An 18,957-nucleotide genomic window follows, 5' to 3' on the forward strand; every position below is an offset into this window, starting at 1 on the left:
AAATGGCTCAAACCCAAAAGGGTTCATTCTTGTTGACAGGGGCACCTTTAATTAAACTGGGACAAGCACTGGGGCTTGAGCCCCCAGAGGCCTCCCCTCCCCACCCCCTGTATGTTCCTGTAGAGAATATACAGCTTTTGAAAGAAGAGTTTATCAGCAAAGCAACTTGAAACTGTGCAGCCCACCTAAAGTAGCACAGTATGACTAAAGCCTGTGATCTTTTCTCTTTATCCCTTTGGTGAATGTCACATTTCATCCTGACAAGATCAAAACAGTTTACAACGCTAGCAAATTAATCTGTACATTTACATATTTTCAATTTGCAACCTGTAGTTCCAGTTGTGGGAGTGTCTGTATATGAGGGTATTTTTTTTTTTCTGTACCTTCCCTGTATTAAAATATTGCTTAGTTTCCTGCTGGAAAGCTGCAAATATACGGATATTTTAACACAGGGACGTTGAATCCCATTGATATAAATAATTCTCAAAGTAGAACCATTGAGCAAGATGAAAATAGGTGAAGTCAGCCTTTAAGGTTGGACACTGAGGAAAACGTAACTACTTTTCTGCTCCACACAACAAGGAGCAAAAAGAGACACTTTAGTTTCTGTATGACGAGCAGCAGCACAAAGCCACGACAACCTGTGCAGCGTGATGGAGCCGCAGCTGGACATTAGTTCACTACCGCGGCTGTGACGGTGTTTCCACCCAGGCTGCTACTTCCACCTCCGAAAACAATGAGAACAGGAAATGCGAGTTTCCAAGGTTGCTGTGTTGTCGTAGCAGTGATCGACAGGCGGTTGTGCGGCGCTGCTCGGACGGACCTCCTCCCCTCCAGTAGGCTGTCCGCCCGCAGGAACACAAGCCCCGGCAGCGACGAGGGCGGAGCTGGCCCCGCTGTCAGCGACAGACGCTTTCATTTGAAGCAGCAGCTAACGCGCTAAGTAGTGGACCGTCCCAATCCGCACACGGGTTCGGCTTTTACCGCGACGACACCGCGTTTGTTGGGCCGACTGGTGGAGAAGCAGGATGCCGGTGAAAGGAGGAGGAAAACTGGCCTCTTACCCGAGCAAGGGCGACAATATCGGAGTAAGTGGCACTGTATTTACCATGTGTGGCGCTGCGTTTGGAAACACGGGAAATAATTTGGCCATGACGCCGACGCGTTCCTGCTACTGCTTTTTACTATGGAAGTGAAATGTTTACGTATGTGTCGGAGGGAGCGTGAGGAGCGTGTCGGCCAGCCAATAGTCAGCGCGTCAGTTCACCTGTTGGGCTTCGGCACAGCCAATAGAAACGCTCGTAACACAGCTGGCGCTGCTAGTGTTTAGACTCCGCGGTTGTTCCCGGTTGTTTCCAACCTGGTAAAAACTTTGACCCAAATCCAGTGCGGAGAAGTTGACTGTGACGCCCTGCTGGGAACTCTTGTCTAGATTGCCCCCCCCCCCCCCCCCCCTCCAATGTGGTGAGGGATCTGTGCAGATTAGAGACTCACTGGATGTAATCAGTGGAGAGGAAGTTTGGACATGTCCCCATTTATATTTCCTTTAATTCTCTGTCCTCTCACTGTAGGGCTGTAGCCCAGCAACAGTTAGATCAATTCAAAGCACTCGTGTCATGGTATTATGTAAAATAATAGTAGAAAAAACACTTGTCGCTTTGACCAAAGGAAAGAAGTGACGATTGCACAATAGGTCATGGTTGACTCTTCCTGTGTTTGTGAGTCCTTGGTTATGGCTAAATGTTAGTTAACTACAATCACAAATTAAACATCAGGTTTGGTTCAGGTTTCAAGCTGGATGTAGGTTTGTGTAAGAGTTGGGAGTAGACATGTAGTTGTGATGCTTACGGTAAGGGGCTGTATTATATCATCATCTGCCAGCTATAGTAAGACCTGCGTGTGTGTGCGTGTGTGTGTGTGTGTGTGAAGGCTCCTGCTAGCCTGGCTGGTTGGGCCCAGTAGGAGAGAGCCTGCTCAGATTAATGGTCATCCTTAATGGAAAAGCCTGGGGGCATCTCTCTCTCTCTCTCTCTCTCTCTCGCTCTCTCTCGCTCTCTCTCTCTCTCTCTCGCTCTCTCTCTCTGTGTGTGTGGTACTATAGTCTCTGTGCAATTACACTAATAACTATGACTTCAATTCTTGTAGTTTAGACTGGTTTCTCTCCAAGCTTCTAAGCATTTTTTTCTTGATTTCAGACTTTTTACTAGGAACATGCACATTGGCTGCAGTAGATATGGAGAGTAGATATGGGTATAGATATAGATATAGAAGAATGGTTGGAAAAGGGGCTTCGGATGGCGACTCATAAGGTTCTATCAGCCGAAAGTCATTAAGCTTATTTTTTTCTTATGTCTTATTTGACAGAAAAACATGCAAAATATAAGTGTGTGTAACCACTTCACTAGAAAAGTGCTAAGGACATCTTAAAAAAATGTTACATACATTTTATTTACCAAACCAGCATCTAGCTGACTTGTCCAGCGTTGTTCATTTTTACACAAAAATGACTTTTCCGAAAACTAATAGAGTATTAATCGTCCTTGAAAGATAAAAGTAGCTGAAGTGATACTTGAAGAGTAATTGTTACTTAAATTTTTCTGTCCTCTTAATTTATTTGTTTTCAGTCTTTTTGGGTACATTAATGAACTGAATGCTGAGAGAGTCCTTGTCTAGTTCAGTGAGGTGCCTCTGATGTATTTTCTTATAAAAAAAGAACTCAACAGTGCTGCTTACTGAATGCAAATCTAGTGTTTTTGTTAATAAGCTGAATTTATTTGCACCCTGCCTAATCTAGTCAGCACTCATTGTTCATTCATACGTTCAAGTAAATGTAACACGGCATCTTCATGCATTAGTGAATGCAATGAGTGCACTCCTTTCTCACTGGAAGCCATCCTCACCTTCCCAAAAAACATTGGCGGTGAAGCAGCGGAGCCTCGTCAGGTTTTGATCAATACTTCCACGATCCGGTGGGTTCGGTTCACTAGCACCATTCTGCCTTAAAATAGCTGAGAGTCCAGTTCAGCCTGAGTGACGTGTTCAGACCAACGCAGCTGCTGACAGTGAACAGAGGGAGCATTCACTACATATGAAGTATAAATGGCTCATAAACACTGGTGCACTATATCCATGGAAACAGAAGAGTTGTGACACAGAATTGTCCATGTGTCTCTTGGAGAAAGCTTCATGCTAAGACCTTCAGTTCTGCATGAGCAGCAGTATTCTGGACTTACTGTATCTGCTGATTGTGTTAGTTAAAGGTCTGCTCAGCTAATTTTACAGATAAAGCTCAGTTAACCATGTGACGTACTGCTTATCCTGTGCATATAGAGTTATAATGTCTTTTGTGGTATGCCCCCCCCCCCAACCCCCCCCCCCCACACACACACACACACACACACACACAGACACAGTTTATTAAGCAAACGGGCAGTACCACTCCATCACTTTGTTATGTACACAATGCTAACAGACTCGCTTCTTTCATCCTACTCACCTTGATTCTTTCTGCACTTACATTAGATCTGGATGCAGCAGCCTGTGTCTGTGATATTTCTTGTCTTTGTCCCAGTGTTTAAGCTATTCAACTGTTTATCCCTGCTTTTGTGCAGAGCATCAATGAGTTGCCTTACGTGGTCTTTAGCAATTATTTTTACAGACATCGTCTTCAGGATCTTAGGCATAAGATTAGTCCTGCATATTAATAGCACTTTTCTGATGGCTGCAAAATACACAAAATACCCTTTAAATTGGATGTCCAATTGGTCTTTGTGCACTTTAAGAAGTAACAGAATTCAGGGACAGGACAAAGTTTATGAGGCTACAGAGAATTTCTCGGAATTAGCTGATATTAGAAATTGTAGGATGCAGAGTTGTTGGATGTTGACCCATTGTAGGACCAATGATCTGCTCTGGTGACCCTGAGACTACGGGATAAGCTGAAAGGGAAAATGTTTTTTTTTTTTTTTTAAACAAATACAATTTTCAATATCTCTGCCTATGCTGCTCCAATTCTATAAACACACATTATATTTTTTTAGTGATGTAGTGTAATATACTGTATATACCTATGAAAAGTTAGTTGTAAAAATTGCTCATAATCAAAAGTTACATGCTTGATGATAACTAAAAAAAACAAAAAACCCTGGTTTGGCTTGGCTGTGATCTACATGCCTGACAGTGTAACATACAACTGTTGCGAAACCCCCTTTTTGGATTTCCATGCCTACTAAGAACAGCAGCAGGACGACTTCCACCAGCTGGTCATTTAGACTAAGTGGGCTCAGGGGGGGGAGGACAACCATTAGGACAGAGAAGCTTTAACGAACCATTTCACTCACTTGACCAGATGAGCTGTTGCATACAGACCTATTAAGAGATAAAGAAGCACATTTTTGATTTCAATAGCACCCGTTAAGTATAACATAAACCCTAGTTTATGCACAATATGGCCTCTTTAATCTCACAAGTTAGCGGTCGTGAATTTGTTGTTTTAAGTCACATATCAGAAAATAGGATGTTTTCATATGGCTTATTTTGTCCAGCCAACAGTCCAAAGCAGCAGATCTTCACATTTTCAGTTATCTTAATGTGAGTAAACAGTAGTTCCTGACATGATGGTGCATGTGCTCGGATTCTGGCATTTACACCCTCTTCACCTGCTCCCTCTCTCCCTGCCTCACCCTTTTTTTGCAACACACAAAACCTCTATAATTAGACTGCTCATTGTTGGGATGATTATAAATGATTAAGCCTGAAGAATCCACTCATTTCCTCTTATTCCACAATGTAAGTGTTTCACTGTGTCCACAGGCCCTAAACAAGGCATTGCATGCAACTCGTTGTAGGTTGTAAAAATCCTCAAAACTTGCTTTAAATTAGATTTTCACAAGGACTTGGTTGTAAACTGAGTCTACGTAAACCCACTGACTCTAAAGATGACTTGGTTAACGTCCTACAGTGTGCAGTGTCGTCAGGGTTCTATTGCCTGTGATCTCATCATTGCCAGTTGTTCTCGCTCAGGTTATTTCCAGCACGGTTGTTTTTTTTGCAAGTGAAATCAGGACAGTCAACATTTCAAGTGTGCAAGGGAGAATGGAGAGTGTGCAAACATGATCAGACAAGTGGTGCGGTGGTGTTTGGTAAGGCAGTGCTAGGTTTCAGTGTGGAGCCACAGCTCAAATTTACTCCCGCGGTGCTTCACCTAACGTTTCATGCGGATTAGTGTTACCTTTGTAGCCTCATCTACATAAAATGTGTGGCAAATTCTCTGCCAGTTGCCAGTTAACTAACAGATATTTGGGTTCTCGTTAGATTTAAGGAAGTCTGAACAGGCACACTGGAGAACCTACTAAAGTGACCCGATTCTGGTATTTCCAGGAGTACTGATTGAAGACTTTGCGTGTATGTAATCATTTGCGAGATATTCCAGATATGCCCTGACCGATGAGAAGCATGCCACATGATCTTAGACAGCTGCTGGGAGTGGCTGACTGATAAAATTCCTGCCTGTGTTCTTTCTATCTCCCTCCCTGAGTGTTTACTGGTACTGCCCTCCAGCTGGGGAATAGGTTCAGAGGCCAAGGGTGTGGCACACTGCTGAAACCCAAGCTAACATAAGGGAACACAACATTTGGAATAGTGCTGGTCTTGTATTGGATTGTGCATGTGGGCAGGTCTTGGTGTCATAAATGAGCATACTATATATGCCTACATGACACTAGAACACAGAAAAGAACTGAATGGAGGAACAGACAGTGGTTTTACACTAATACATCATACAAAGCAGTGGTGGAAGAAAGTAGTCCAATAATTTGCTCAGATATTAATTATGACGCAGTGCGAAACTACTCTGGTCCAAGCAAAGGTTGCGTTCAAAATGTGTTAGCTCAATAACTGATATTAATTAATGATGCATGTTTGTTTATCACTAATGCAAATGTTTTAAAAACCCTGTTTTGAATCTATAGTTTCAAGTGAATGACTTTATGTATTGCTGGGCAGCTTGTATACTGTATTTAGTTCTTTTAATCACATTCGGATACATGAATAGTAACTAAAGTTTTCAAATAAATGTTAAATGGGAATAATATTAATATTAATAAAAGTAGAAGTCTTGAGTAATTGTCCTTAGTTACTTTACACCACTGATGATTAGTTAACTAAAAGCTCTTTGTAGCTTTCAGAATGTGTATTATTTACTTTTGATGAAACTAGATTAACTCTTTCCCTGTACATCCAGTCTTTATGCCAAGGCAGGCTGAACACATCCTGGACCTGTGTTGGAACTGGGCACTTAATGTATCTACACTGAGGACATTCTGGTACAGTACAGAGTGTGGGTCACCTGCAGTTAGGAAGTGCTCAGACTCACTTTGGGTGCGAGTAACACACATTATTCAAAAAGTTCCACAAGTTCTTGATTGATTTTTTTTTTTTTTTTTAAATTCGATAAATGTTAAATTGTGAGATATTTTTGTCTGTCTTGCTCACACAGCTTGGTTAATATCTCCAAAGCTCTTTGGTTTATACAGATGTTGCCTTGCAGAATTCAGATATTGACTTTTGTGATGGGGCAGACACATCACAATCTCTTGTCCCTATGTGTCTCCAGTGCAGAAAGGGTGAGACTGGGACCACTTATGTAGAGTGTGGAGATGTACATGTCACATGACTGAGCAGTGAGCAGGGGTCCTCTGAAAGCATCACAATGTTCTTACAAGGCATGTGAGAGCACGTCTTGGGAGAACAGTAAGTGCAGTCCAACCCAAACCTGTTTTTCTCCCAGATGGAAACGTCTTTGACACACACAAATTTCCCAGGCACTAATCCAAAGTCTTCTCCTGTTAATGGCCTGTAGCTGGGAGTCTGCGACTTTCGCTTTTATTTTGAACATCACAGAGCCAGTGAGCCAGTAGACAGACTCCGAGCATTTTCTCGTCAATTAAGACCAGTCCCCAAAGCCTAAGTTTTAATATACTTGACTTAGTGAAGGCAGGGGGTTGGACTCAGATTAGGAAATGACCGGGGTTGTCGGAGGATTCAGTGCGGGAATGAGGTTTGACAGTGATTGAGGACAGTATGATTCATTTAAAAAAAATTACCAGTTGTCTTTTAATATTACTTTTGGCAAATAAGTGGTTCACAAAACTAACAAATAAAATAACATAATTATAACCTCTTACTCTTTTTGTGCAGGAGGTATGTTAGTTTTCTTTATTTAGTATTTTTATCTCCACTTCTGTGTTTTAGCACAGGAACATAAAATTATCATGTTGGAACAGACTTTATTTTCTCTAAAAATGTAACAGATTCGTACATTTCTGTTGAAAGTTCAGAGCACTGGTAATTCAATTCAACTTTATTTATATATTCATGCAAATTTTAATCCTAATATTACAGCGCTTCTGATTTTGGTTTAGCCTTTGTAGTGAAGGACACTGTCCCTGAATCAAGACACAGGTTAAAAAAGCAACGTATGACTGTATTAAACTACTAAGAGCATTAATATTAATAGAAACTTTAATTAAGTCATATTGTATACTGTATATCTGACTCGTCTGACCTATATTTTTAGTGCTATGTTAAATTAAGAACATTTGAAAAGGAAAACCTTAATTGGGTTGCTACTTTAAAATTCACCATGATAATAATAAATACATTTAAAATCTGCTTTATAAATATCCATTTATTTAAAATGAAGTGTTTTTTTTTAAAGATGCACCACATAAAATAGTGTCACACCAGGATGTTTTGTTTACAACAGGAAGCTTTCCCTGATCATGTTATCATGTCACGTATTGTAGCAGAAATTATTTTTTCGAATTAATATCTAAAAATTGTAAAGAGTATTTCATTTTCATGTGGATGTCACGTTATAAGGTTTAATGGACATAGATACCCAGATACTATTTGAACTAAACAGTATGATATAGTGGGTGTGACTGCAGTATGGTTGCTCTGTACTGGTTTTGTGTGCTATTTTGAATGTAGGCAACACCCCATTTGCATACACAGTCTGAGAGCACAGCTCAATAGTGTGAGGACACTTTGTCTTGTGTCAAGTGTCAGGTTAGATTCAGGTTTAGTTTAGACATTTAGTCATGCTGGTTAAGGTTAGTGTAAGAGGCTTGGAATATATTGTATTATAGTTACATCCTTACTATCTCAACTATAGTAAGACCAACATGTGTGTGGTGCTGCACAGATTGTTGTTTCCTGTGAGTGAACATGACTAAAAAGACGTTATCTGAGGAATGACAGGAAGTGGGAGTGATGATAACAGACTGCTTCCTGCAACAGAGGCCACTTTACCCCACGTTTCCTCTTCACCACACCCTGAGTCCCGAGGCCAAGAGGAGACCAAAACCAAGTTCTCAACCCCAACCTCAGGTCTCACATTTCTAAGAAATCCTTAACTACTAATCTGATTCTGTTTCATCATGATCATCGGTCGAATTCTGATGCAGGAGCAGCTGTGAGAAGAAAACATAAATTTTTTTTAAACCTAAGTTTAAACCACTTACATAGGCTTTTTAAAGAAGATGCTCACACTCTCCAAAGCCTGCTTCACGTCACCCTGGGTTTCTGGCACAGAACATATTTCTGTGGGAAAAAACAGGAGTCACCACGCCTGTGTGGTTGTGCGTGTGTGTGTGTAAATAAGGGACAGGTGAGTCATGTTGTTCGCACATCTCATTCAGTTTAGAATTCAGCACCGACAACAACCCAGTCAGTGACGAACAGTTGCTGTGGAAACAAACACACAGCACTGTAAAATGTTGTTTCAATATTAAACTGCTCCTATTATTCCTTCTATCGAGTTTGTCAGACGTATTTCCATTCATGTGGAAAATTACTTTATATAACTTATCATAGTCCTTGTAGTAGACTCGATCGATTGAGCGTCTATGACGTCGTGGCTATTGCAGATACTCGAAAGTAAAAAAGATCAGACAGTGATGATATAACATGTCACAAACATCTCCCTGGTCAGGAAGTCTATTTTAGGCATTTAACAATGATACAGACATGGAGGAGTTTGTTGGTTTCCTTCTTTAAAATAAATAAAAAAATAAATAAAAAAAAACCATGATCTTCTCTAAAATAACTTTAAACTGAAAAAAGTAATAAAAGAAAAAGTTTTGAATTAAACTTAGGATCTGACTTTGCCTTTTTTGAATTAGTAAACTATTAAATAATTGGGCAGATCATGAATAATTGGATTATAGCGATATATTAAGTGTTACGTTTAATTAAAATCACATAGCTTTAATATTGTATGAGTGATTTAATCTAGTTACACTGGAATAGAGTAGTTGATCTTGTGTTTGGTTTGGCCTTTCTTTTATTTTACCCATCTCTGGAATTTGGACAGTTTTAGTTGTCATTTGTGTCTTTTAATTGTATGACTTTATGAATATTTGCATTTTTTGTCATTGTTTCTTTTTTTTTTTGTTCACGCTTCACAGAAGTTGAACCATTTCCACTGTGGAGAGTTTGTTCCAGTGGATCTCTGACTTTATAGTGTGATTCCTTTTAAAAGAAGCATCCTTAAATCCATCCTTAAGAGTTTGAAACCATAGATAATCATGTTTTTTGCCGGTTATTTATTCACTTGTATTATCTTATGCACATTCTATTGGGTCATCTGCTTCACAGACTTGAAAGCAGGGAAGAAATCACAAATCAAAGTGTCTGTGACGTTAATCTGAAAAATGAAACACTGCAATTACTGAACAATAACAGGAAGAAGATTTAGGACAGCTGGTGAATACGTGTGTGTGTGTGTGTCACCAGTGAAGTCTTGTCTCCAAAAAAAATTACAGCCCCTGCCCCCAACAAAACATTGTGAAAAAAACGGTAACTGGTGACATTTAAACACTTTATCGGTTGATATTAAAATCCACAGCAGGCCAGTGTGCAATAGTGTGAGGGTAGAGGAAGCTGCAGATCAGAAACAGAACAATGACAAGACTCACTTTAGTCCTGGAAGCCAGAGGCCAAATGCATAAAACTCTGTCCAGATGCACAAATACAACTCATGTCAGCCCACCAACACCAAAATATGCAGATATATTCTTTTCATCTGATTTGACGCACTTGGTTTCTGTGTGAGCATCATGCCGCCTCCAGCAGTTTCCCATAAATGAATATATAAAAACCTTTAGGGATCCAATTGTGCCTGCTCCATCACTCGTTAGTTGTTTTTCTAATTTACAGCTCTAAGTGGAATAAAAGATTTGGCAATCTTGTTGCATTGGTGAAGTTCTCCAATACACCAGCTGACAAGTTAAGTTAGTCATTGTGTACAACATGCTAATTATTGTGGTCACTTTCGGCCCATATTTGAGCAAGGTGTTCGAAAATGATGTTACAGTATTTCTGATAGATGGTTAATGTGTCAGAGTTAGGGTCATTTCAAACATCACACTGGTAAGCTGAGTTGTTTAGGGCGGTGCTTTTGAGTTCAGTGTGAATAGGCAAAGGCGTCTAAAAGAAGAGCCTGATAACACCAATAAGCCAGGCTCCCTAAAATAAGGGCCTTCTAATATAAAGAACTTTCAGCTGCAACAATTGAAGCCACTGTGTTTCAGAACGTCTGAAAACATGTTTTCAATTTGTCATTAGTAGTTATTGAACGTAGGTTGAATATTCCAATTAATATACAGAATAGAGTTGGGGAAAAAAGTGGCTGTATGGATATATTGCACTGTTGATGCCACTAAGTAACAGTATTACAGTAAGTTTTTCACACTTCTCTTTCTACATTTTTTGGTTGAAATCTTGCTAGTACTGCTTTAAATATTGTTATACACAATATAGTAAACCCTGGATTGAATGAATTATATAGTTTGTGCAGTCACTTGTTCAGTATGTCATCAATCTGCTCATAGCAGCCCGGAGGCTGTATTTGTAACCTAACGGGTCACAAGCAGAGCTCAGCTGCATATGACCTGCTCCCAGACAGCATTTTGGGCTGTGCTTTGTAAAGATGATATAGATTTTAATGTTAGCGAAACATTCGCACGTGTTGGTTAAGCGACTAAGTGCCTGTTGTCATGGCATTAGGGGTCACGACCCATGCTGCTAATACTGTATCTACCAACCAGTTAGGGATTAGATTTCCCAGTGACCTGGGTATAACTCAAATTCACTGATGACCTGTGTTGAACAGCACAGCTCACAGAATCTGTCAGATATCATCATGTCTCCTAATGGGCACTAAGTTATTGTGAGCTAGGTTCGCTGGAAGTAAATGAATGAATGAATAAATCTAAATGGAAAAGATTTGGCTGCAGCACTAATGAGTCTTCACTCCAGTTCTCCACTGCTGACTAACACACACACACACACACACACACACACACACACACACACACACACACACACAACTCAGAACTGCAGGTGTAGCAGAGGGAGAATGTATAAATAGCACTATCATTTATCATGGTGAAGAAGCTGTAGCTTCCTCAGTCATGTAGCTGTGTATTAAAACATGTCTCTGCTATAGTCAGTTACAGTTTTTCTCAGGAATAAACCTGCACTGAAGACCCCAAAATTTTTTTGAAGAGTATATAGAGCATGTAATAGACACTAAGTTGCTCTTGTATTTAAACCTAGTGATGGCCCATCATTAAGCTTTTAGTAATAATTTTTGATATTATGTAATTTATATTCCTTTCTAGGCACTCGATAACTTTACTGTATAACTTTATTGTCTAAGTGGATGGAGGTATCCTGTTATATAGTATAGTGACCAGCAGTTTGTGTGTCCTGTCCATGTACTGGACCTCCAGGTGACCTGTCGGCCAGTTCCAGGTGCTGCTACAGCCAAATCTCATTCAGAGCAGGTGATAAGCACCACACAGCTGACAGCCATGTTATCATTATTCAAAGGTCACGATTGAGTTCATACGCACAAACTGCAGCGTGCGCTCTGAGGTCGCACATACCTCAGGAGCTCTACTCGTGTGTTTTTAATTCAGCAGCATACGACTGCAGCTACAGCGCTGATTGGAAGAAGTCAGTACCTGTTACTTCCTGTCCTACCCTCTCTTTGCTGGTGGCGTGTCAGACAGCTGGGTTACCTCAGCGCCAGGTGCAGCCTCTGCTCTGGAGTGAGAGATGGGTTGAGATGCATTCCTGGATTGAGCTGAAGTGGTGGAAAGTGACTGAATGTAACCTCACGCACGTCACTTTAAGGCTCTGCAGCCTGTGCCAACAGTAGCCGTGACCCAAAGTGGCTCCAGAAACATGATACATTCCTGCCAAACTTCTTCCAAACAGTGAGGTTCACTGTGTCGCTATTCAGCTTCATACTTTAATTTGTTTCCCAAACTGTTGAGCCATAAAGAAAAATCTTTATTTTAAGTCTGCGATTGCGCAACGTCAGCATTTAATTAAGGTAATTTAACAAATAGATGCATGACTGGTTCTAAGCCTAACATAATGCAAGTCTAATAATTATCAATGTTAACTTACTTGAGCACATTTTAGTGTCTTACAGCTGATTGTTACAGCCTAATGAAATGATCTGAGACATAGTAAAGTACTGTAGGAGCAATATCTTTAAGAGTAATGCTGGAAATACTATTCAATAATATCTGTGTGGTTCTTTGAAATCCCAGCGATCTTAGTATGTTATCACAGAACAAGCAGTAGCTCAACACTGAGTACTGTGTTCGTCACTGTTTGTACTGACCCAGTACTTGTATTGTGTGTTTTGTATGTTATGTTAACAAAGCTACGGCTCACTGCTGGCTGGCTGGAACTGGTTCCCATGACCCTGTGCACATGACTCTGTGTGTGTGTGTGTGTGGTTACAGTGCACATGCCTTTGTGGATGTATATTGTGTGGTTTCAGGTCAGGGCCGTGTGTCACAGTAACCCCATTGTTGGCATTGACTGAAAGCCCAATGTTCTAAGTATGTGGTTGTTGTTTTTTTGGAGCAGCTCTGGCTGATGGCCTTTAATTACATCAGTGTTGTGTACAATGCTTGTTGAACTGCTGAGTGACTATTGTTTTCAGTCTGACACTGACGATAATAGTAGTTTACATAGTATTTCATCTGCTTTGAATTTGTATTTTTAACAACAATAAATGTTGTTTTGGGGATATTGGGAGTAAGCAGCAGGATTTTATTTCAATTTGCTGGGGCATGTGGAGCCAGTGCTGTTTATTGACTGGCTCAGTTTCTTGAGATGCTTTGCAGGTAGTTTTATAGAGGATGCTGTTAACAATAGTCTAGTTTGGAAATGACAAAGCATGAATCAAAATAGTAGGACAGGATTCTATTTTTGACATGATAAGAAGCTGTTTTTATGGCTTGGTTAATACGATTGATTGATCAAAAATAGTGCATCATTTATGGACCTGAAAAGAAGGGAGAACAGTAAAATTGTCCCGGATTCCATTTTTTTGACTAGTTTTTCGTGCATGTTTTAGAACCCGATGATAATTCATGTGTAGCTTGAATTCATGCTTTTCCTGTCCAGGGTTAAATGGATGGAAGAGGGAAATGATTTGTTGCAGATGTAGAGCTGGATGTCATCAACATAGCAGAAAATTGTGATTTCATGTCATATGTTGAAGCATCCTTGAGGACATTGAAGGACATTGAACGCCATGTTAGTTGCTCCTGGTGGGTCTGGTCAGCTGTGCAGCATCTACCCCACTGGCGTCTCAGTATGTGTGTGATTTTCTCAGAGCAATAAGAGGGAAAGAAGGTGAAATGGACAATGTTTTTTTTTTTTCATTATCATTTTCTACTATTTCCTCCTCTTTGTTGTTCCTTCATCTTTCTTTATCTTCATTTATAGATAAATTCTGGGGGGGAGCTAATTCACAGTTGCACTGCACAGACTGATATCGGTGTCAGTATGATAATATGATTTGTAATAATTGAGCTACGTCTACTGATCCTTGGATGTTTTTTAAGAATGAATGGCTGTGGAATGACCCTTCACCCTCACCTGTTGTGTTGTTGTGTAGTTGAAATGACCTCCTCCCTGTACAGTAGATCATATTTTATGAGCTGTCAGGCCGATTCAGCCCCAACAGGAAGTTTTGGGCCAGGTCAGTGCATATTCACAGTTTGGACTGTGGGCAGTGTATAATTCCATCTTTTTGAAGTGTGCCAGTGCTTTAATGTTTGAAGGGCTTTATTGTTCTCAGAGCTGCTCCTTGCCAGTAGCCACATTTCCATTTCATAGCCCTCACGCTTTATTAGATATGTGTATACCCTGACCTATTCCCTGTTCATAGAACCATGCATTAGCATAAACCACAGGCGGTTAGTGTAAAACTGTGTTGAAAAAAGACAACAGACAGTGATTACTGTTACCATTATGAAGTTGTGTGTTACTACAACTTGTGCATTTATGCCACGTCTGTGTGCAGGTCCCTGTGTAGCACAGACACCTACATGCTGCTGATTGATTACAGCTTGGTACAATCAGATGTTTCCGCTTTTATAATATCATGTAGAATCTAAATCCAAGAGTAATGACCTCCTGACCTTGTTATATAGCAGGCACCAGGCCAGTTAGCATCTAGAAAGACGTAAAATAATTACGTTAGTTGTTCATATTGTAGCTGCTGTGAACACTACAGGCTATGTTGGCCAATAGTACATTAGGTCCATAAAAAGGGAAATGTGATTGACTGAGTGCATACTGCATATGGTTATATTAGTAGTGCTGTGTTACATGCAGTCAAATGTTTTTTTTATTCTTATTTTTCAGTCGCATATTTGCATAAATAGCTCAGCTCACTGAAAGTACTGTTCAGTTGAGTACATGCACAGTGTCTGTGTGCAGACTGCACTCTTCTGACAGTGAACTGACTAAGAGCTGCTTGTCATTTCAACATTCAGAGTGTGAGTCAGAGGGTCTTTCGGCAGTCTTTCCCCGCTGCCACTGACTCGTCCTTCTTTAGACTGATAAGGGCAGAAAGGTCACAGGCTGCGATAGGGAATCCCTGGGTGCTTCAGCCTTTCAGCTCCTCTTTGAAGATTAAACTTTCCAATTTAATGAAAGCGTCTTCCTCCATCCTCGGCCTTTTGCACACTGTGGGAGTGAATCTGTAGTTTCTCAACTCCGTCTCTTATTGAGTTTTATGAAAGAAAGAAAAGGATTCGTTATTTAGGCAATAGTTTGTCCTTTTACTTTACTTTTGTCTCCTCACTGCCCTCTGCTTTCATGTTTCACCTGTTTTTCTGACTGGTCACCATGATTGACTTGTGCAGTGCTCTCACTGAGCTGAGCAGTTACACGCATTGCACACACATTTATTCATATTCTTTTACATATTACAGATTTAGTGAACTTGCAGAGCCGTAAGTAACAGTTATTTGTAATGAGAAGTGTGACAGTACAGACAATGCAGTGTAATGTCAGTGTTTGATTAAAGAAAATATAAAGCAAATTTCAGACTCAGCTGAAGGAAGTAAAAATTGTTTTTTCTTTTTTCAGTCTAACCTGTATGTGAGATCCGTGGGATATGGCAACAAACCAAATGTTTATCGTGCTGACATGCTTACTTGTGAACGGCTCAACTTCTTTGAGAAATGTTTCTGCCCTCAAAATCAAAATTAGGAAATATAAAGAAAGGTCATACATTTCTCTGCTACAAATCATTGTACTCTCTGTATCCTGTATCCTAACTTTTGGATACATGGATGCATTTACAATTCTGGATTTTAAAGCATTACCTGATCCTGTCCCTGCTTTGGGATGTATATTTACATGAGTTCAGTAGGTTGTGGTAAGCAATAGTGTCCACGTCTGCTTTCCCAGCATCTACAGTGTGAAAAAGTGAGCATTTAGCTCTTTCTTGTTCGACCAGCCGTAGTTCTTCCCTTCCTATCTGTCCCTCTGGAGCAGCCTTGTTCTTTATTTATAATGGAAAGATAATGTCTGAAATATTTACGACAACAAGAGGAGGGACGTGTTCCAAGTAAAACAATCGTAGAAGTTGCTCTCGGCTTTTAGAGACGAGGATAAAGTGGGTCTGGAGGACCAGGGGGAGACCGTTTTGAAATGTCTGATGGAAAAGTGGAACTAGTTTAACTAGCATAATCCTGAGTCCCCAGTCAAAGGAAGAAGTGGTCAGGAGTGATGGAAGAATAGAAGAAAGCCTCTAATATCGCTGAACCATTTATTTATTACATTGTTAAGAGGAAATGAAATGGTTCTTTAATTTATTCTATAACTGTGCAAACATCTAAAAAATGTTCAGCAGCTGGTCCCAGAACTAAAAAGAAACAAAAAGGGACTTATCACTTAAAAGACTGAATAATAATGGTTCTCTTAAATAGGTATTAATATCTTTCATTTTTAGTGGACTAAACAAATGAAATACAAAGGATTTGATGCCACTAAGGGTCAGCATGGTTCTTAAGTCCCTGGAATATGCAGGCACCGATATTTTTGGTGTGATGTCATAATACCATTAAGTATCCAATCTCAGCAAAATCCACTTTGCTTAAGACCTTGATAACACGATTCTTTTGTCATAACATCCTAATTTTCTGTGCACCATTTTACTGTATAGCTGTATGATTTGACGCTTCTGCAGCCTCGTGTCTCTTTATGTGAGCTGAACATTAAACTGAGTGGTGAGGATAGCTCCACTGTGGGTTAGATGAACTCACATGCGTGGGTCATTCTGGGCCAAACACCTGCCAATTGAATCCAAGGTGGAGGAGACCAGAAGGTCTTCTTGCACCGTGCTGACTATGGCCGATCCACACTGAACGTCTGTCTTCAGCTGTGTCCTCAGCAGCCAAACTGATGCCCATCCTGGAGACTGTGTGTGCTTATCTCTGTAATGTCATTGCTTGGGAGTTCAGGTCCACTCCTGAGTTCTGACATCAGCCTTTTTCGACTGGTTACTGATCACTTTAAGCTGTGTTGGTAATTGGGTTATACCCATCCTGCCCAAAACAAAAGTTAGGCTACATTATAGTTGTTTTACATTATTATACATCTAAGTGACCGAAGCATTAACTTAAATATATTGGGTAGAGGAGCTCTTACACTGAATGCCTCAAAACTCATTAAAGTTACTCGCGATTGGTGGTTTGGCTGATATTCAATAAAATTGCACAACTTCTGCCAGGTGTTTTTTGATACATTTACTTTCGACAGGTGAGTAACAATCCCTTACATAGGGTTGGTTAGGAAATTTCTTCAACATGTACTGTCTGGGGTGCGTTTAAAACCAAATTAAGAGGAAAATACAAAACCATTAAGAAATAGCATCAAGTTTTGTTGAGGAAGTGAACGTTTGGAGTAAGTCTTCTTAGCCACACTACAACAAATTTGTGTGTGTGCGTGTGTGTATGTTTGAGTAAGTGAGAGCGAGAGAGAGAGAGAGAGAGAGGGAGGAAAAGCAGCAGCATGGTGTGTAGCGTGACAGACAGGGAGGAGGGAGAACAGGCAGAGTGCTCTGTTGGGCAGCTCTTGAGCCTGTCTCTCCCTGTGAACCTGTCCATCCCATTCCTACCTGGCCATGTCATCCAGCCTGCACGGGAAGTGGAGGAGCACAGTACGAGCGCTCAGGGCTCTCTGCGGGACGGCACAAGGAGGAGGTGGAGGCACTGTGAGTCTGCTGTTATTTTTAGTCCCCCCCCCCACCCCCACACCCCCCCGGGGTTAAGCTAATCCACCGCTGCACAAGCTTATCCAGATTGGAGGTAGGACACCAAGGCAGGAAGGTTAAGCAGTCGCGTCTGTGGAAAGCCGACTTTGTGGTGCTTTGTGAACTACCCACACTGAGGCAGACCATGTACGTTCCAACACAGAATTGTACCAGTCAGGGCCGTGGGTTAGACCGGGCACGGGGACCGTGACCGTGCCCACAGGAGCACTGAGGAAGCTCCTCTGGTGGCCATGAGTCTAGAGTGGCTGCAGACCAGCTGCTGCGCTGGCTACACCAGTTGGAATCATTACAAGCGGGCCGAGATGGGCAAGATCGGGTCCTCAGATGGATGCAGGGAAGAGCAAAGTGGCAGTGATGGCGGGGGTGCCAGGATTCAGCTGAAGGGGCTGGACACTGAACAACTAAAGGGCAACCTGGTGGTCCTCTATGCACCTGTTGGGAGCTCCTGTCTACTCAGATTGGTGGGACATGGCATGGATGAGTAGAGCAATGGATAGTGAGCAGAGTGTGATGATGTGTGTTATGAGCTCAGGGGGTTTGCTGCTTTTAACATGGCACAGTAAATTGAATTTTATGTATTTATTCGAATCACTTGCATGTAAAAGACATAAGGGTATTTAATATGATAGATGCAAAGATCATGTTGTGACCGCATTGTGCAGAATTAAAGGTGTTGAGCTTGTAATTAAGGTTTTCTCTGGACTTGATCCTAAGATGTGCAAACTGGCAATAATGTATTTAAAACGGTATTGTCTATGACTTTGGTCGGGATGGATGGTTGGATTGTATCTGTTCCAGTTTAGCTCAGTCTGTGCCAGTAGAAGAATTTGTTCATCTTTAGTCTTAAAACCAAGTACCTGTCAGTCAATATCATAAAGATTTTTTAAAAAAAAAAACCATGCTTGATATTTGCAACTTACATTGGTGATCGATGACATGAAAACTTAAGGAACAACCTACCGTAACTAACAGCTTTACCTGTTTTTAGCTTCTTTCACAAAGTTAGGTCACTTTTTTACCCTATAGGCTCTACTGGACAGTCCACGTCTGTCCAGTGTGGATCTAATCCTAAATCTGCACTGTTTTGTGTTCTTTTTAGTACAAATCACACTGTTTTTTAAAAAGAGGAAACTGCCATGTTGGATTTGGCAAAGGGGCCTTAAATACACAGTTTATTACTATTGAGGGATATTCACCCTCAACCACCAATATCAATTATGACCATTTTATACTATAAAAAACATATATGAAACATGGAATTATTCGCAGCTACAGATATAGACACTTCATGT

At 40.7% G+C, this 18,957-nt stretch overlaps 1 protein-coding gene across 1 annotated transcript in view; it reads left to right on the forward strand.

The window, feature by feature from the left end:
- The first annotated feature begins 698 nt into the window (after nucleotides 1–698).
- LOC137135753 (tight junction protein ZO-2-like) overlaps nucleotides 699–18,957 on the forward strand; it is a 56,432-nt gene continuing 38,173 nt past the window's right edge. Inside the window, exon 1 of the mRNA XM_067520300.1 lies at nucleotides 699–1,088. Coding sequence (XP_067376401.1) covers nucleotides 1,029–1,088 — 60 coding nt within the window. The 5' untranslated portion in view covers nucleotides 699–1,028. The remainder of the gene's footprint in view (nucleotides 1,089–18,957) is intronic.

The sequence above is a fragment of the Channa argus genome, chromosome 11 (assembly GCF_033026475.1).
Source record: "Channa argus isolate prfri chromosome 11, Channa argus male v1.0, whole genome shotgun sequence".
In the NCBI taxonomy this organism is placed as follows: Eukaryota; Metazoa; Chordata; class Actinopteri; order Anabantiformes; family Channidae; genus Channa; species Channa argus.